The 17,951-nt window shown below is 34.0% G+C and overlaps 4 protein-coding genes across 4 annotated transcripts; 3 read left to right on the top strand and 1 right to left on the bottom strand.

Moving 5' to 3' along the window:
* The first annotated feature begins 3,499 nt into the window (after window positions 1-3,499).
* On the top strand, window positions 3,500-5,378 carry LOC124914883 (E3 ubiquitin-protein ligase AIRP2-like). The gene is made up of 5 exons (XM_047455504.1): window positions 3,500-3,725; window positions 4,090-4,240; window positions 4,318-4,384; window positions 4,492-4,726; window positions 5,051-5,378. The coding sequence occupies exons 1-5, from the start codon at window positions 3,643-3,645 to the stop codon at window positions 5,259-5,261; spliced, it is 747 nt and encodes a 248-aa protein (XP_047311460.1). The 5' UTR covers window positions 3,500-3,642; the 3' UTR covers window positions 5,262-5,378.
* Window positions 5,379-7,544: 2,166 nt separating this feature from the next.
* Window positions 7,545-9,213, top strand: LOC124914145 (sphingolipid delta(4)-desaturase DES1-like). Its single transcript, XM_047454634.1, has 2 exons — window positions 7,545-7,784; window positions 8,225-9,213. Exons 1-2 carry the CDS (start codon window positions 7,629-7,631, stop codon window positions 9,056-9,058), a joined length of 990 nt encoding a protein of 329 aa, XP_047310590.1. The 5' UTR covers window positions 7,545-7,628; the 3' UTR covers window positions 9,059-9,213.
* Window positions 9,214-10,636: 1,423 nt separating this feature from the next.
* Window positions 10,637-13,089, top strand: LOC124916018 (pentatricopeptide repeat-containing protein At2g33760). Its single transcript, XM_047456755.1, has 2 exons — window positions 10,637-12,660; window positions 12,796-13,089. The coding sequence occupies exon 1, from the start codon at window positions 10,766-10,768 to the stop codon at window positions 12,506-12,508; it is 1,743 nt and encodes a 580-aa protein (XP_047312711.1). The 5' UTR covers window positions 10,637-10,765; the 3' UTR covers window positions 12,509-12,660; window positions 12,796-13,089.
* A 194-nt stretch (window positions 13,090-13,283) lies between these two features.
* Window positions 13,284-17,412, bottom strand: LOC124916017 (probable ubiquitin-conjugating enzyme E2 24). The gene is made up of 8 exons (XM_047456753.1): window positions 16,997-17,412; window positions 15,206-16,905; window positions 14,968-15,117; window positions 14,557-14,883; window positions 14,421-14,484; window positions 14,197-14,336; window positions 13,799-14,110; window positions 13,284-13,718 (listed from the first exon to the last, which is right to left on the bottom strand). The coding sequence occupies exons 2-8, from the start codon at window positions 16,460-16,462 to the stop codon at window positions 13,482-13,484; spliced, it is 2,487 nt and encodes an 828-aa protein (XP_047312709.1). The 5' UTR covers window positions 16,463-16,905; window positions 16,997-17,412; the 3' UTR covers window positions 13,284-13,481.
* Between the last annotated feature and the right edge of the window lie 539 nt (window positions 17,413-17,951).

Below are 17,951 nucleotides of genomic sequence, written 5' to 3'. Positions count from 1 at the left end.
TGGGTCATCCCAGCCGCCGTAATTTAAGGAGCTGGAGGCATCGGAAGAACAGGAAGTGAGTAGTTTTGGATGCCACAGCAAATTCGTGCGGAGGAAGATGAGCGGATTCGCAATTTTTCGAGAAAATGAAGGAAAGGTTGAGAGGAGACACGGAGAAGAAGCTATTTGGGAGTTCCATTGAGTAATAGCTAAAGAAGTTGGAACCAAAGCTCTCATCTTGAAATTGCTTGGACCTGAGATTGAAGATCGATCAGTGTTTACCGCTACGATCGATGCAGCAATCTCCGTCGGAGAAACCTACATACAGGGATTAGCGATTTATTTTATATTATTTGGGGGTTATTAATTGTATTTCTACTTTAAATATAAATAAAAATATTAAATAATTCTTATTAATTTTAAAATAATTGATTTTTTTATTTCAGTTTCTTAACAATAACAATAATTTAATTGTTTTATTTTGTTTAATAATTATTAATTAACTTTTTATATTAAAATTCAACACCTATAATAATATTTTAAACTATTCAAATTAAGCTCGATAATTATTGTTCAGAATTTTCTTATTGTATTTTAATATGAAGTGAGAAAAAATAGATATGTAGTTATAACTCTATATGGTGTAATATGTGGATGATGTTTGAATATTGAAATGTAAATTTATGTGGACCTACCTTAAATTAAGAAATTGGATGAAATTACATTAAAGATATCTCTAATTGCTAAATGTGTTGTATATAAAAATAAAATCGTTGGTGATATTTTTATTTATTTTTTTGACGAAAATGCTCCCGTTGCGAGACGCACCCGGCATTCGCGAGATGAAATTTAAAAAAAAAAAAAATCGTCTCGCGAATGCCGGTTACGTCTCGCGACATGGACAAAATCATCACTTTTTTTTAATGCGCTAACACTTTTAGCAATTAGGGACATCTCATTTCATCAAATTTCCCTTCAAATTAAGCTTAATAATTTTTCAGATTTTTTTTTTTATTATTTTCATCAAACTCCGTTCAAATTTAATTTAAGGCATTATTAATACTTAATTTTTAATATTAATATATTTATAAAAAAATATGAACTATTATTTAAATAATTCAATTAAAAAAAATTATCACCTTACTTTTTATTTATTAATCACTCAATTTATTAATTAAAATATTTCTTATACAAAAAAAAATAAAATAAATAAAAAAAAATAATGACACATTTCTATCTCTAAATTAAGATGCAGCCCACAGTTTTGGTTCAACTCGGTCAATTTCCGTGGATTCAAATTGACATGTACTTCACCTAATTGACATGTAATAATATATTTTTTTAATCTATATATTTACAAACTATCTAATACCATTGTTTAAAATAAAATACAATTTATAGAAATTCTTATTTATCTATGTCTAATCTCCTCTAATAAATATATTATCAAATTAAATTAATAAAAATAATAGTGTATTTAAAATATAAAAAAATGAGGAGTTAATATAATTATGTGACCAACCATCTATGGTTAGATATCAAGAATGGTGTGATGTCTCTTTCTCGTTTCTTTTGGGTTTTATATTGTTGTGGTACAATATAATAATTTTTTATCTATAAAAAAAGTGTAATCTTTAATATTAAATATAAATAGTCTAACTAGTTATATAATTATATTATTATAAATAAAATAATAAAAATAAAGTCAAATAGTTAAATTGTTATTCTAATAATAATCCTATATTAGAAATATTAACAAAATTACATAAGTAACATTAAATATATATTGGTGTAATATTATAATATTTGTTCATTTTAATTTAAGATATTTTTAATTAAAATTGAACTTATTCATTTAAACTGTCACATCAAATATTTAAATACGGTTATAAAATAACTAAATTATTTATCTCGAATAAATTATAATGAAAGTTAATTCACTGGTAAGTTTGAAAAAAAAATACCCCAAAAAAATGATGGATTAATCCAAAGTAATTTTCAATACATAATAAATTAATTCAACTATGTACGTTATTTCAAAGATTACAATACAAAATTAACATTTTAAAATATTATAATATCCAAATATAATAAGATAACACAATGATGGATAAATTAAATGAGGAATCTTTTATATGTTGTTTTTTTGACTTTGAATAGTTAAATATTTTGATTGATATCATAACAATGATTAGTTGTGTTAATTTTTTTCCAAAAGATTAATCATTCAACAAAAATAGAACTCACCAACCCATTTAATTCATTACCAACAACAACAAACATAAATAAAGTATAAAAATAATGGTAACTTGCAAGTTGTTTCAATATAATATTTAGAAGATAAATGAGACAAAATAGCCGGGGAGTGCCATATGAATAATATTAATAATATTAAGATAAGGTTTTATTTTTTTTGAGTGGGGATGATGAGTTGGACTCCACCAAAACTTATCTCTAAATGCAAAAATTAATTAATAATTTCAATTCCCAATTCATGATTCTGCCTAACTTGACTAATCACATAATTTTCCCTTTTTTCTATGGGAAAGAAATGTAGATTTTACAAATTAAATGATTTCAATACACATGACAAACATAATGACTTGTATGTTTGCATAACTCTTATATTTAATGACTAAAATACAAATTTTTATGCATTTTTTTATTTGCTTTTTTTCTCTTTAAAATATATTCAATGATTTTTATAAACATTGAAACATAAAAAAAAATTGACATACTTTATTTTTTACTTGCAAAGTGAAATAATTTGAGATAATTTACAAAGTAAAAAAAAAATTAAAAATAAAAAATGAATATTTGATACAATTTGAAAAAATATATGAATTTCTTTTCTAAAATTCATTAAAATTTCAATATATTATAATTAAAAATAAGTAACTTAATTAATAAAAAAATATTATCTAATTGTTCATTGTCATTATGTTAATTTTTATTTTATTTATATCAAATTTTACGTGACAACCAAACTTTAAGGAAATGTCCCAAGTTATTTGAAATTTTATTAAGAAAGTTATATATTATTTTTTTCTTTAAAAAATGCACCCTAATGGTTACACATATTGAGAGTAACATTAAACATCATTGTTATTTCTAAATTGGGCTTGTTTCATGATTAATATAGTATATAATTGGATTTAAATTAATTAGTATTATAACTTTTTTCTATTTTTAAGTTGCAATCTTATCGTTTTTTAATTTAGAATAATTTTTTTACATCGAAACATAACTAAAGAGTAACGATAAACTCAAAGAAAGATTCAAGGAAAGCGCTCATTTCGGTACCTAAAACGGCCGTTTCGAAACCTAAAATAAGCGTTTCGGGACATTTTGAAATTTTTTTCTCTCCTAGTCACCTCTACTCACCTGTCATTATTCGTGGACTTATTTGTTAAATTTTCGTTAAATTTAACATTTTCCATAAATAAATATCTAAAATGATTATAAAGCGTTTCAAAATAGTCCTTTTGGTCACCATCTTCTTCGTTGTGAAAAGAAGGTTCGAGCCCTTCTCGCTTTCTGTACAAAGAAATCAAATTCTCTATCAGTTTACTGAGAGAAGAAGAAAGTAAATTCTGTGTTCTTCGTCCGGCCAAAGAATTTCTGTCTATTTGAAGAAGAAGAAGAAGTCTGAAAAGGGAGGGGATGTACGCAGCAGGATCCGCGCGAAAGTCATTCAAGGATTCTCTCAAGGTCCTTCAAGCCGATATTGAGCACGTCAACACACTGTAAGTCTACAATTTCTCTTTTCAACCACTCAAAACCAGTTTAGTGTTGTTTGTATTGGATTTTTGAACTTCAAATGGTGTTTCTCGACTTTAACTTCTTAGTTACTTTAACTCGCAATTCCTTCGTTTAGATATTTCATTTGCTTTTTCTTTCGAGAAGCGGATGATTCTTAACTCTGCAATTCGATTTTCTCAAGTTAAGACTGTGTATGCTAGCTAGGTCAACGTGAGTGGTTGGCTCTGTTGATAGTAGATAACTTAAAAATTGAACCACGATCATGAGATTATATGAAGGCATCTATCTAGGTTATTATAATTTAATGGATTCACTGAATAGAGTATTTTCTTTTACAACGAAGCACAGAGCTTCTGATATTTCCAGGGAGTATGATGGTGCTTGTCTTCAGATGCGAATGTCTTATAGTCCAGCAGCACACCTGTTTCTTTTCCTAGTTAAATGGACGGATTGTCACCTTGCTGGTGCACTTGGTCTGTTGAGGATTCTAATCTACAAGGTGTTCAGACTTGTCTAGATTCTGATTTCTTACGATCTTTGTGTGTGTTTCGCTGATTCTTCTTCATGTTCTTCCAGGTTTATGTTGATGGATCCACGACAATGTCTATCCATGAGAGGAAAGCGAGTATCAGAGAATTCTATGGTAGGGTTTGATTAACAAGATGAAGTTAGTTTGATATGATCCTTTTGTGCCTTTTTTTCTTCTTTCAAATCTTATGATATTCATTTTGTTTGTTTGTTTTGGGTTAGGTGTTATATATCCTTCATTGTTGCAACTTGAAAGAGGGGTTAATGATTCAGAAGATACACAACAACATAGAACAATCGAAAGGTACTGCAGAAGAAGAGACGAGAATGAAAACAGACAATGTTCAGACATTGAAACTGAAAGAGAAGAAGAATGTGGTATATGTATGGAGATGAATAGTAAGATTGTTCTTCCTAATTGCAATCACGCCATGTGCTTGAAATGTTACCATGAATGGTAGGTATTCTCTTCTCTTCTCTTTTCTTTTCTTTTTTCTTTCTCCATCTGTATATAGTTTATCCAAATCCATAAAGTCTTTTCAAATGGGTCCATGATATTATTAACTCATATGGTGCAAGTGAAGAAATTCCCAAGTGACTTTTTTGTTATAGGTTAAAGTAGAATGACTCGAATACCCTTTAACTTTTCTTTGACCCGGGTCTATTCTTTAGTGGCTAGAATGACCCCCACAGCAATGATTCTTTTTAATTCAGAGTGTTCATATCGAACCAAAGAACTTTGATCCCTTAGGTAAGAACTAAAAAGAGGTCTGTATTGCAGGCGCACAAGATCACAGTCTTGCCCATTTTGCCGTGATAGCCTGAAGAGGGTCGGTTCTGGCGATCTTTGGATGCTAATGGACAGCCGGGACATAGTTGACATGACGACATTGACGAGAGAAAATGTGAGACGACTTTTCATGTATATAGATAAGTTGCCTCTTGTTCTTCCTGCTGCATTCTTGGGGCCTTATGATACTCATCTTAGGTAGTTATTTTATGTCCAAAATTGTACATCACATTCACTGTGTAAAGTTTTTTAACTTTCTAATTCTGAAACCAGGACATGCAAATTCCATGTTTTATTAATAACAATAATATATGGTTTCTGGGGTAATAATAATAGTAGTAATACAATTTTTACCTAGTAGTAACTAGTAAGTAAGAAAATACATGCATTTTTTTATGATATGACTTGTATTATTGAGTATTATTGTAACTTGTGATTCCATTTGAGGTTTTATTTATAACTAGCATTTACCCGTGCATTTGCACGATTAATAATATAAATCTAGCATTTTTAATTTTATTTTTAACCGTTTTAAATTTAAAGGCGGGTCAACCCACAATCCGACCCAAATATCCAAATTAACCACAGCTCTCGACCCGACAATCCAGACACTTTAAAAATTAAGCATCATTATATATATATAGATTAGTTAGTTAAAAATTTGAATTTATATTAATATTAAAACGTCCCGAGTTTATCAAATTTGGTGTTGAATTTAAAATATAAAGTCTTTGTAGCCTAGATGGTTAAAGAGTTGTACTTGTTTTGTTAGGTTGCAAGTTCGAAACATACTTCTAGCATTTTTAATTTTATTTTTAACCGTTTTAAATTTAAAAACGGGTCAACCCACAATCCGACCCAAGTATCCAAATTAACCACAGCTCTCGATCCGGCAATCCGGACACTTTAAAAATTAAGCATCATTATATATATATAGATTAGTTAGTTAAAAAGTTGAACTTAAATTAATATTAAAACGTCCCGCGTTTATCAAATTTGGTGTTGAATTTAAAATATAAAGTCTTTGTAGCCTAGTTGGTTAAAGAGTTGTACTTGTTTTGTTAGATTGCAAGTTCGAAACATACCTCTAGCATTTTTAATTTTATTTTTAACCGTTTTAAATTTAAAGGCGGGTCAACCCACAATCCGACCCAAGTATCCAAATTAACCACAGCTCTCGACCGGCAATACGGACATTTTAAAAATTAAGCATCATTATATATATATATATAGATTAGTTAGTTCAAAAGTTGAACTTATATTAATATTAAAACGTCTCGCGTTTATCAAATTTGGTGTTGAATTTAAAATATAAAGTCTTTGTAGCTTAGTTGGTTAAAGAGTTGTACTTGTTTTGCTAGGTTGCAAGTTCGAAACATACCTCTAGCATTTTTTATTTTATTTTTAACCGTTTTAATTTTAAAAGCGGGTCAACCCACAATCCGACCCAAGTATCCAAATTAACCACAGCTCTCGACCCGGCAATCCGGACACTTTAAAAATTAAGCATTATATATATATATAGATATTGGTTTGAATTTGATTAACTGATTAGGACATACCTTTATTACTCAAAGTATCACATAATTTAATATTATAATTTTACTATTTTAAAGGAGATTAATAATATAATTTATGTAAATTTTTAATTTTTACAATTTTTAATTTAATTTTATCATTTTATTAGTGATAAATTATTTTGATTTTATATTTTATACAAATTTATTTTAAAATTGAATATATATTTACAATTTTTAAAATTAAATTTCTTAAATTAATTTTGTATTTGATTATATATTTTTTTAATATTTTTTTACTATTTAAAATAAAATTTGAATTTTACTTAGTTACCTGTTGTCAAATTTAAACAGTAAACATTTCTCATTTTATTTTAATTGCCTTCGCCAGATTTTAATTTTGATACTTTTAAAAATAAAAATAATTGAAATGAATCAATGATTGGACAATATGGGCCATTTTGAGGTGTGGGCCTGTGGGGTATGTTTGTTTTTGAGTTTTATTTATTTATTAAAAGTTAGTATTATATATTTGTTAACTATTTAATTTATAAATTAAAACACTTATAAAAGATTTTATTTAGTTTTTATAAAATTTAAATATAAAAACATTATAATATTTTAACCAATTATAAACTCAAATAATTAATTTTATATTAAATAATTAATTTTTAATAAGAAACCTCTAAATAACCCAAAACATCAATCAACCGAAACTCTTAATACCCTTCATTTTTTTATATAAATTTTGAGATTACAGGCTGTATTGATTTTACTTATATTTATATTTTTCTAATGAAAATTTATTCAAATAATATATTTTTAATTGGTAGTAAATTAAGTAAGAAATTTGAATAATAAAATAAAATAAATAAATTTAAAGTCGCTATTAGAACACAAATTAATGAGAATTGAAGATTACATTATGTAAGCAGGAAAATGATTTAAATTGAAATCTTGAAATCAGAAATGAAAACGAGAGAATATAGGAGGAGCATCAGAGAGAGCATCTGAGAAGGCGCGAGGAGAGAGAGAGAGAGAGAGAGTGAGAAATGGGAGGTGGAGAAGAAAGAGAGGAGGGAGTAATGGCGGAAGATTTCTTCTGGTCATATACGGATGAACCTCACGCTTCTCGCAGGCGTCAGATCCTTTCTCAGTATCCTCAGATCAAACACCTCTTTGGCCCCGATACCTGGGCTTTACCTAAGGTACCTACATTCCTCTCTCTATATACATATATATTGTAGCTAGATTTGCATTATCAGTTAGTTCAATTCAACGTTTCCAATTGCGATTCATCTAGATCTGCCGCAATGCGGCTCATTTTTCTATCGGAAATACTCTCTAATTGCGTTCATTCCTAGGCAATGAACATCTATTTCGTCATTTTTCATCCGATTGTTAGTTCTCTTAGACGATTCTGAAAAATAAAGACAGAAAAATGAAGAAAGCTATGATTTTTGATGAGCATTGACTCATTGTAGTTATCGATCTTAGAATGATAATTATCTTTAACATGAATGAATATGTTGTTACTACTGAGATCTGCATCTAAAGTAGTATTCCTTTACTGACAATTCATCAATTATTCCTTCGCATTTTGATATGTTTTTTTGCATTTTAACATCTTGAAGAATTTCTCTCACAGATTATTCTTGTGGTTTCAATTCAACTATGGACAGCAACCTTGTTGCACAATGCAGGATGGGGAAAGATATTGATGATAGCATATTTCTTCGGTTCTTTTCTGAATCACAACCTGTTCCTAGCCATTCACGAACTAAGCCACAATCTCGCCTTTTCCACGCCAGTCTACAATCGATGGCTTGGAATCTTTGCCAACCTACCTATTGGAGTACCCATGTCAGTCACTTTCCAGAAATATCACCTTGAACACCACCGTTTCCAAGGAGTTGATGGAATCGACATGGACATCCCAAGTGTAACAGAAGCCAATCTAGTGAAGAATATAGTTTCTAAATCCATATGGGTTCTCCTCCAGCTCTTCTTCTACGCGTTCAGGCCTCTATTTCTCAAACCAAAACCTCCTGGTTTATGGGAGTTTACCAATCTAATTATCCAGCTGAGTCTTGATGCTTTCATGGTTTACTTTTGGGGTTGGAAATCTTTCGGCTATTTGATTCTTTCAACATTTGTTGGAGGTGGAATGCATCCTATGGCAGGACATTTCATTTCTGAACACTACGTGTTCAACAAAGATCAAGAGACTTATTCATATTACGGTCCTTTGAACATTATGACATGGCATGTTGGGTACCATAATGAACACCATGATTTCCCAAGAATTGCTGGATCGAAACTTCATAAAGTGAAGGAGATTGCACCAGAATATTACGAGGGTCTACATTCATATAAATCTTGGAGTCAAGTTATTTATATGTATATTACTGACCTAACGGTTGGACCTTTTAGCCGTGTGAAGAGAAAGCTCTCAACAAAGACAACAAACAAATCTGAGTAAAAGTTCTTCCTTTATCGGAAGTCTCTTCATTCTATTGTTGGTCAGGTTCAGTTTATGTATGCATTTGTATCCTTTATTGAAAATTTCTCTGGCCTTTGTTATTGTATTTTGTTAAAACTCTAATGCAAATTATTTTATCCATGGTCATTTCTGTATATATTTCGTTCAAGACCCAACTCGAGTCTTAATTAGTAGGTACATCAAATGGCTAGCTAGAATTGAAATGGGTAAAAATACAATGAAATCATGCCTCATGTTTGGTTCTCAGATGGAAGTTATGACAGGAAAAGGTGACCCCGACCTGTAACAGCAAAATAATGCCCAGTAAGTGTTTCTGTATTGAAAAAGTTACTGAAAAAAGATTTATTTATCGGATTTACCTTCTTCTTCGAGTCGGAATTTCAAAAAGCATGGCTGCTACTTGCGGAGAAGAAGACTACTGTTTAGGCGACTGGGCTAGGTGCATGAGTAGAGGATAAAACTATGTATGTTTCTCCTTCTTGCCAAGCTCTGATAGTCCAAAGGCTGTATAAGATCATGGCGAATCCCATAATGCCAATAGAAAAGTTGACAAGTTTCAAACAAATGTGATAGCATGGTTTGAAAAGTCTAGCCATTTGGCAACAAGAAATGCAATACTGATGAGAAGTTATATATATGTCATGAGCAAGATGCAAACAAAATATAGAATTAGACAACTAGTAAAAGTCACTAATAAGAGATGGTTTTTCAAGGATGGTGTAGTAAATGGAGAAAGCCAAAAGGAAATTTCCATGAAACCAGGTGTTTCCTTGCCTTTTTCCTTCATTTGGATGGATTGTTCTTATTTTATTCATATAACCCATCATAGTTTTGTCCTCTGTTCTTTTATTTTAAAGGGTCCAGATTTCAATGGTATTCTTTTTAAGGGATTTAGTTTTCATAAAGAAATTAAGACATTAGACTTTAATGTGATAAGTTAAAAAAATGTTGATTTACAATTTTTTATTGCTGTATAATAAAAAATATATAATTACTTATGAATTAAACAATGTAAGCTTGTTTATTTGTTAATGAATTTTAGAATGTTTAATTATGAAAATACAAAACCATACAATAAAAGGGAAATTTTACGAAATGACCCTAAAAAGTCTTTTAAATGCGCTGGTGACCGGCGCATAAAATTAATTGCGCTGGTGACCACTTCAAAATATTCTGACGAAATCACCCCGTTGCGTAATGTGAAGGGTTGGATCGTCTTGCAACGGAAAACCTCTAAAAAGTTTAGAATACCGGGGTAAGATCGTCTCGCGACGGAAAACCGATAAAAAGTTCAGAATATCCAGACAAGATCATCTCGCGATGGGCAAGATCGTCTCGCGACGACACCATTGAATTAATTAGTGCAAATATAGACCGTCCTTCGGGGATAATTTCGTCAGAAATATAGCGATAATTTCATCAAATTTACCCCTAATAAAAAGGTTAATAAGGTAAAATGAAAAAATAAACTGGAATCCAATCGATTTCCTTCCCTCCATTTTTCAAGATAACCGGGCCTCCCAAAAAAACCCACCCACCCGCAAAGTGTCTCCTTCATTGGAGCTCTGTAACGCCTTCTGTAGCATCAAAGCCATTTCTTCATCTCCGGTTGAACTTAGAATCGTTTTCTGTGGATGATTTTGATTTCTCGAATTCTGATATTTTGTTCGTGAATGGAAACTTCTCATGGAAGCCAAGCTACCTTCCCGAATTTACGAAGCTCTGGAAAGAGCAGGACCGCGTATTAGGCAGCTGAATCAAGTCCATGCCCAACTCCTTGTCTCAGGTTCGAACCTCAAACTCTCTATCCTCACAAAGTTCCTCATCTTTGCCTGCAATGCCGGCTCAATTGGCTACACACGTAGAATTCTATACTCCATAACCAACCCAGATTCATATCTCTTCAGCTCCCTCATCAAATCATGCTCCAAACAACACTTATCTCTCGATGCCCTTCTCTTCTACCGCCACATGATCACTTCTCTTGTTCCCCCATCTAATTACGCATTCACTGCAGTCCTCAAATCTTGCGCTGAATTATCCAATTCGAAAACAGGAAGAATCATACACGGACAAACCGTCATCTGTGGGTACTGCTTCGATCGTTACGTACAAGCTGCTCTGATAAGTCTTTATTCGAAATGCCGCGATCTGCATATCGCACGGAAGGTGTTCGACGAAATGCCAGAAAGAACTATTGTTGCTTGGAATTCTATGATCTCGGGATACGAACAAAACGGGTTAGCCAATGAGGCTATTGAGTTGTTTTACCATATGCGAGAACTAGGAGTTGAGTTCGACACCGCCACATTGGTTGCCGTACTCTCCGCTTGTTCTCAGATCGGTGCAGTCGAGTTAGGGATTTCCGTGCATGAACTAATCAACGAAAGGGGACTTAAACTGAACGTCGTCATCGGAACCGCGTTGATTAATATGTATGCTGTTAGCGGAAATTTAGCCAAATCGAAGGAAGTTTTCGACGAAATGAAGGAAAGAAACGTGGTTACTTGGACCGCAATGATTTCATGTTACGCGAGGAATGGTTATGGAAGAGAAGCAGTCGATCTCTTTAACCTAATGAGAATCGAAGGTCCGCCTCCCAATCGGATAACTTTCGTCGCCGTGTTATCCGCCTGTGCTCACGCCGGTCTAGTTCAACAAGGCAGACAAGCACTTACGATCATGACAAGAGACTACGGATTCGCACCGGAAACGGAGCATCACGTCTCGATGGTTGACATGCTAGGTCGAGCCGGATATGTAAACGAAGGCTTTCAATACATCAAAGACATGTATCCGATCGAGCCATCGGCGGCTGTATGGACCGCATTACTTGGAGCTTGCAAGATGCACAAGAATTTGGACATTGGAATACAGGTTGCGGATCATCTAATGGACGTTGAGCCGGAAAATCCAGGTCATTATGTTCTTCTCTCGAACGTATTTGCACTTGCTGGTCAGATGGATAAAGTGGAAAAGGTTAGAAACAAGATGATTAGGAAAGGTTTAAAGAAACAGGTCGGATACAGCACGATTGAAGTGGATGGGAAGATGTATTTGTTTAGTATGGGCGATAAATCTCACAGTGAGACTGGTTTGATATACGGTTTTCTTGACGAGTTGATGACGAAGATCGGAGGATGCGGATATGTTGCTGTGCCAGAGACTGTTATGCATGAATTGGAGGAGGAGGAAAGGGAGTATGCAGTTCGGTATCATAGCGAGAAGCTAGCGGTTGCGTATGGGATGTTGAAAACAGTGGGCGGGACTGGTGTTATTAGGATTGTGAAGAACCTTAGGATGTGTGAGGATTGTCATTTAGCGATGAAGTTCATCTCTGGTTTTTCTCAAAGGGAGATTGTGGTTAGGGATAAGTTTAGGTTCCACCATTTTAAATCTGGTTCTTGTTCTTGTGGAGATTACTGGTAAAAGTGTAAAAGCATTATGTGCAACGGATCACTCAGTTAGCTGCACTTTGAAATGCATTTGACATGATGAACCATGGCCATCTACAGGCACTGGTGTATAATATTGTGGGTTTTTGCTCGTCATAGTCATAGTCATACCACACAGGCCACTTTGTAAGTTTAGGATCTTTTCCTTTATTTTTGAAACTTGTTTGTTTTCGCTTGCTTCAAAAGTCTTAGCAAGGATTTATGGTGGGCTGTTAGTTTGATTTCTCTAATTCACGTTTTTTTTTTTCTTGTTTTGGACAGGATGATCATGACTACTGGCCTATACGGTACTCTTCTCTCCTTTGATATCTTCATTTTTTGTTCCGTTACCAATATATCTTTCTCCATGAGCTAGCTATATGCATTGTTTATGCAATCTTGACTAGGTTAGGCTTGTATATATGATAAGTTGCTTAGAAATGTTCTCAATCCTTGGATTTTTGCTTTTGTCGTAGTTGCTTAAGCGACATTTTTTAATGTATTTGTTCAGTAAAAGAAAGAAAGATGAAATATTCTAGTCCTCTTTTCTGATAAGATGTTGACCTTGACTGTTTCGGCTTAAATGTAGCGACTGCGAATAAACTGTCCACCTTAGTTGATTGGCCAAAATCAGCCAACTCAATGTCTTAAAAATCTCTCATGTCCCACACATTTATTCTGTCTTGATTAAATTTATCAAGCATACTCAAAGAGCTATGGTAATGCGTATAAGCTTTACTATCAAACACACTGGTATAAGCTGGACTGTGTAAGCTGAATCAATCTAAACGTTATCAAACAAACCAAACCAAACAATATTTTGTCTATGAAGCAAGTACACCAAGCACACCCATGTATATGTTACAAATGCAGGAAAGTCCTTCCCACTTTATTCTCACAATGAAATAGCAAATCAACCAACAAACCGCAATCTTATTTACAATATACTAACCAAACTTCCTTTGTCATCACATATTGACAAACTGGCTGCAATCCACCCCTTTAGCGGAAAAAGCTTCCAGAAGTTTAGGAAACATCTTGGACAGCATGATCTTGAAACCGGTTGAACTTCCTCTCTTTTCTTCTTCCCGGTTTTCATCTCCAAAAGCACAGCCTACTCGAGTTCCATTCATGTAAGCCTTACAAGCCAACAGAATGTTATGTGAGCACTTTATGAAGTGTTCATCCACAAGGGCCTCAAAATTCTGCACCACGACAAGACAATAATGTTTATTGCATAATCCATTTCTGTAATTTCTGGAACGACAAGCATGATATAGTGTACCTTAGGGGGTTTGCGTAGAAGGTAAAACATGGATTTGCAGCTAACAAGAAAAGCATTTTCATTGTAGCTGGCCGAATTCTTCTCTCCCTCGGGTGTGCCCATCTGCTTATCATAACCCGCTTCATTAAAATAAGGCTTCCGGTTCAGGACAAGTGCCTGAAGCGATATAAGAATTTGGAGAAGACTCGATCTTTCTGGATTCCATACTTCATTTCCACTACCCATCCATGTATTAAGCAAACTCAAACAAACCTTTCCTGTCTCGTACAAATTCGGGTTCAAACGGAGTCCACTTGATATATAGTGAACTAACTGAAAAGTTCAATTGCAAACTTATTAGCATAATAGCAGCTAGCTACTGCTCGTAAGTAAAATCTCAAATAGAAAGAAAAACTTACTGGTGGCTCGTGAGGATATTCTGGTGGAAGAAAAATGTCGAAGAAGAAGAGGCTGTCATGATATGGAGTTCCAGGCGTACCAATTATGGCTACTCGCAACAAGTCCATCCTTTCTTCATAGACACGAACGAATATAGTTTCTGTGGACGAGTTTTCCAAAAAACAAGTCAGAACTGTAAATGGTAACCAATGTGTTACATAATTTCAAATTCAGGACTACCTACCTGGAAGATCTTTCTCCATCATGCTCCATTCCGTCTGAACTCTTTTCAGCCAACCTCTTTTCATCTGTTCAAGGACGAAAGATTGAATTAGATGATCAAAACATGATTTCTCTATCAAGTGTTTGCTAATCTTAACCTGGACAGATGATGTTAACCCCTTTTTAGCAGCAACATCAAAGAAGTGGTGGTCAGAACAATCACCCGCCATATCAAAGCGCTTAAATGATTTGGTCATCTTTGAATCTGTGGAGAAAAGTGGCTGTTGCGAGTTTCTCTCCCCAAATATTTGGAAGTTGTCTGCTATTGGTTCTGATTCCACAAGTTCATAACCATGTTCTTCTGAGAAAGTGTGGTCAATTATTCCACCAGATTCATGTGATGTGGATTGGGATCCAAATAAGCTACCTATAATGCTTGAAAATATCCCAACAGCAGCTTGAGGAAGAAGACAAACTAGTAAACTCTGCACAAAACAAACAAAAAGATCAAGCATCAGTACTCAATATTTCTTTAGATTTTCAAGAACTGAGATTTTTTTGTCAAACACCTTTTCTTTTGGCTGGAATGGCGGGTTTCTGCTATCAGAGATTTCTTGAATCATCGCTTGTTCAATAGTTTCACGTTGGCTGCTCAAATGCATGGAAGATGATGAAACTTGCTCGGATTTATCCATTCGAAAGATTTCATATGGCGCCACCTACACTTTGTTGCATGGAAGATGATGAAACTTGTTCGGATGATCAGTTATGGTGAAGTTGAAGAAAGAAGGAAGAAGAAGAGAGTACCTTTGTTGCACAACCATTTGCCCACTCAACTAGAACTTTCCCATCTTTAAACCCGAAAACAGTTCCAACACATGACAGTTGATTTTGCTCTTTCTTTTCTTCTCCGATCACTTCCACTTTTTTAATTTGAAACACCACATCTCCATAACAAAAAGAATAATCAGGATGTTCAACCAATTCGTAGGCACTGACATCCATTTCTTCTTGATTCGGATTTGAATCTGGAACGGACCATTCCACTTTCACCATGCGTTCCTTCGAATCATATGTCCTCACGAAACCCCATCTTCTTCCGCTAGAAACGTGAACAAGATCATCACAGCTTCCCTTTTCTAGTACGAATTGACCGGGCCAGAAATCATGAGCATCAACAATATTAACTTGGAACAGAGAATTCGCGTCCACTGCAAACGAGTGGCTACCGTCCTGCCACATAACATCGACTTTTGTTTTCGTCTTGACGATAACATATATTTCAGATTCGAGCCCCGGCAAAACACACCAATCACCGAGTTGCCAATTCGCATGAGAGAAACAAGACAATAAACTAAGGTTGTCCGCATCCTGTAAGCAGGATGGAGGGGCAAGTGGTATCTTGTCAGAAGAATCAACAAGTGCACAGGAAAGCCACTCGACATAAACGAGCCCGGCTTCAACAGCGAATACGGTCCCTTCATTACGTCTTCCCTTCCATGCACAGCATAGCCATCTATCCGATCTAGAATTAGTAGTTGAAGAAAGCTCTACCTGTACTCGCTGTCCTGGATAATAAGGGAATTGATCACAATCTTCAAGTAAATTGGTAGATATTGGTATGATCAGCTTTTCTGTTGCCGTAAAGGAAGATTTGGAGCCATCGTCAAACAAGACAGCAACTCGATCTTCAATCTTGTCTACTTTCCCAACCCACGACCCAAGCAAGACGAAATCCCCTACGGAAAGAGATCGGATTTTAGCGATATGATTGGAATCGACATCTTTCATGGTTTTCCCGTGGAGATTCTCCAAGTCCACGTGCATGTTGATGCTTATGACTTTACCAGTCTGGCCAGTCGGGTCGGAGTTGGAAGAAACAATGTCACCATACATGAATCCCATTTCAACAGAGAGGAGATCGTCGATCTTTCCAATACTTTCCTCCAGACACGAGAGAATGTTTGAAGCCTCGCCGCAGTACAAGAGTTCGATGTCATCTTGTTGATCATCGCTGCTGCTGCTGCTCTCACTCAAGCTATCATAGTCGCTGAACAAGTCCATGTAAATTAACTAGCTAGCAGATTTTTTTTTTATATAATTTTCTTTTGGATAATCAAGAGAGGTGAAGAAGAAAGGAAGATAGAATATTGCCAAAGGAGATTTGCCCAATAGATCTGAACCTATTGAAGAGAGTTATTTGTTGCCAAAGGAGATTTGCCCAGAAGATTTGAATCTTGAGAGTAAAATCTAGGTAGAGAAGAAGATAGATGTTCTTCCTCCTCCTTTTTGTTGAACACAAAAGGGATCCAGGAAGTTTTGCCAAAGGAGAATTGCCCCTAGTAAAAACCAGGTCAAATTCAGAAGATATTCTTCTTTTTTTAGTGCCAAAGTGAAGAGATTTGCCTCGCGCAGCAGAGAACCAATTAGAAAATCTGTCGTCGTCAATGAGAACGTTCATCAGAAACAGAAACAGCTCCTGTCGGTCCCAAGACAAATAGAGCTATCTGTTACAAAACAACGATGAATCAGGAAAAACATACAATAAGCTGAAGCTGATGACCAACCAAGGCCTTTTGAAATGAATAAATCACGTACCGTTTGAAGCTTTATGTAGAATTCCCTTGTTGTTGTTGTTTGTGTTTCACTTTCTTGCCGCAGCAACAAGATAGGTGCGATGGGATTCAGAGAGAGAACTTAAGTTAATTCCCTCCCTGAATCCCCTCCATCACGCCACCATAGCCGCCGGCTCTCATGAACATGGATGACAGAAGAGAGTTTCTATCTTTCTTATTCTTTGACTACTTTTGTTGAGGGACGGTCTGTTCTTGATTTAGCACAGAATTACATTTAACCAACTATACTGATCATTCCCCCCAACCGTTTCTCCTTGTACTTCTGTCTGACTGTCAATCTTGTAGTACAAGAGCAGTTTTGCAATCTCACTGTCGTCCAACTCCAGAGAATTTCTCTCACTCTCTCTCTTACACAAACCAGTCAATAGTGTGTTTGCTCATTTAAAAGCACGATGTAATACATATGATTACATAAGCTTTTCTTTTTTTTAAATAGAAAAAAAAATAGTTTAATCAATTAAAATTAGTGCGTGTGGCATAACTTTATTAATTAATGTGTATATTTATAATACAGCACAAAATATATATTATAATTATATTTGTAGTGGTTGTAAGCTGAAACGTATCATCTGTCCACTTTGGACATTAAATAAATAAATAAATTATACCATTGACTCTGTAGAGAATAGTGAGTCAACTTTCAAGTGGACATTCCAATAATATACACGTTTGTTTTAACAAAAATGATTTTTTTTAAAAAAATAAACAAATTGTTACAAATTAATAATAGACAAATTGTTTTGTTTGGATGAAAATGCAATTTATAAAGCCTACTGAATTTGGATAATTAAAATTCAGATTTATTTCATCAATAATACTAATAGGAAACTAATAAATGTTCTTATTCTTATTGCTCAACCAATTATAGCATCAAAGAGGCGACATAGTTTTGTTTTTGGAAAATTAAAGGACTGTGT

The sequence above is a fragment of the Impatiens glandulifera genome, chromosome 9, assembly GCF_907164915.1.
Source record: "Impatiens glandulifera chromosome 9, dImpGla2.1, whole genome shotgun sequence".
NCBI classification, from domain to species: Eukaryota; Viridiplantae; Streptophyta; class Magnoliopsida; order Ericales; family Balsaminaceae; genus Impatiens; species Impatiens glandulifera.
Note: the sequence above shows the minus strand (reverse complement) of the source record. Positions and strands in the feature narration are given on the sequence as shown.

Coding starts and splice junctions, on each gene's coding strand:
- LOC124914883 (XM_047455504.1), top strand. CDS start 3,643: ATGTACGCAGCAGGATCCGCGCGAAAGTCATTCAAGGATTCTCTCAAG. Junction 3,726..4,089: donor ATTGAGCACGTCAACACACT/GTAAGTCTACAA, acceptor AACGAAGCACAG/AGCTTCTGATATTTCCAGGG. Junction 4,241..4,317: donor TGAGGATTCTAATCTACAAG/GTGTTCAGACTT, acceptor ATGTTCTTCCAG/GTTTATGTTGATGGATCCAC.
- LOC124914145 (XM_047454634.1), top strand. CDS start 7,629: ATGGGAGGTGGAGAAGAAAGAGAGGAGGGAGTAATGGCGGAAGATTTC. Junction 7,785..8,224: donor ATACCTGGGCTTTACCTAAG/GTACCTACATTC, acceptor TTTCTCTCACAG/ATTATTCTTGTGGTTTCAAT.
- LOC124916018 (XM_047456755.1), top strand. CDS start 10,766: ATGGAAGCCAAGCTACCTTCCCGAATTTACGAAGCTCTGGAAAGAGCA.
- LOC124916017 (XM_047456753.1), bottom strand. CDS start 16,462: ATGGACTTGTTCAGCGACTATGATAGCTTGAGTGAGAGCAGCAGCAGC. Junction 15,118..15,205: donor CAAATGGTTGTGCAACAAAG/GTACTCTCTTCT, acceptor AACAAAGTGTAG/GTGGCGCCATATGAAATCTT. Junction 14,884..14,967: donor CATTCCAGCCAAAAGAAAAG/GTGTTTGACAAA, acceptor TGTTTTGTGCAG/AGTTTACTAGTTTGTCTTCT.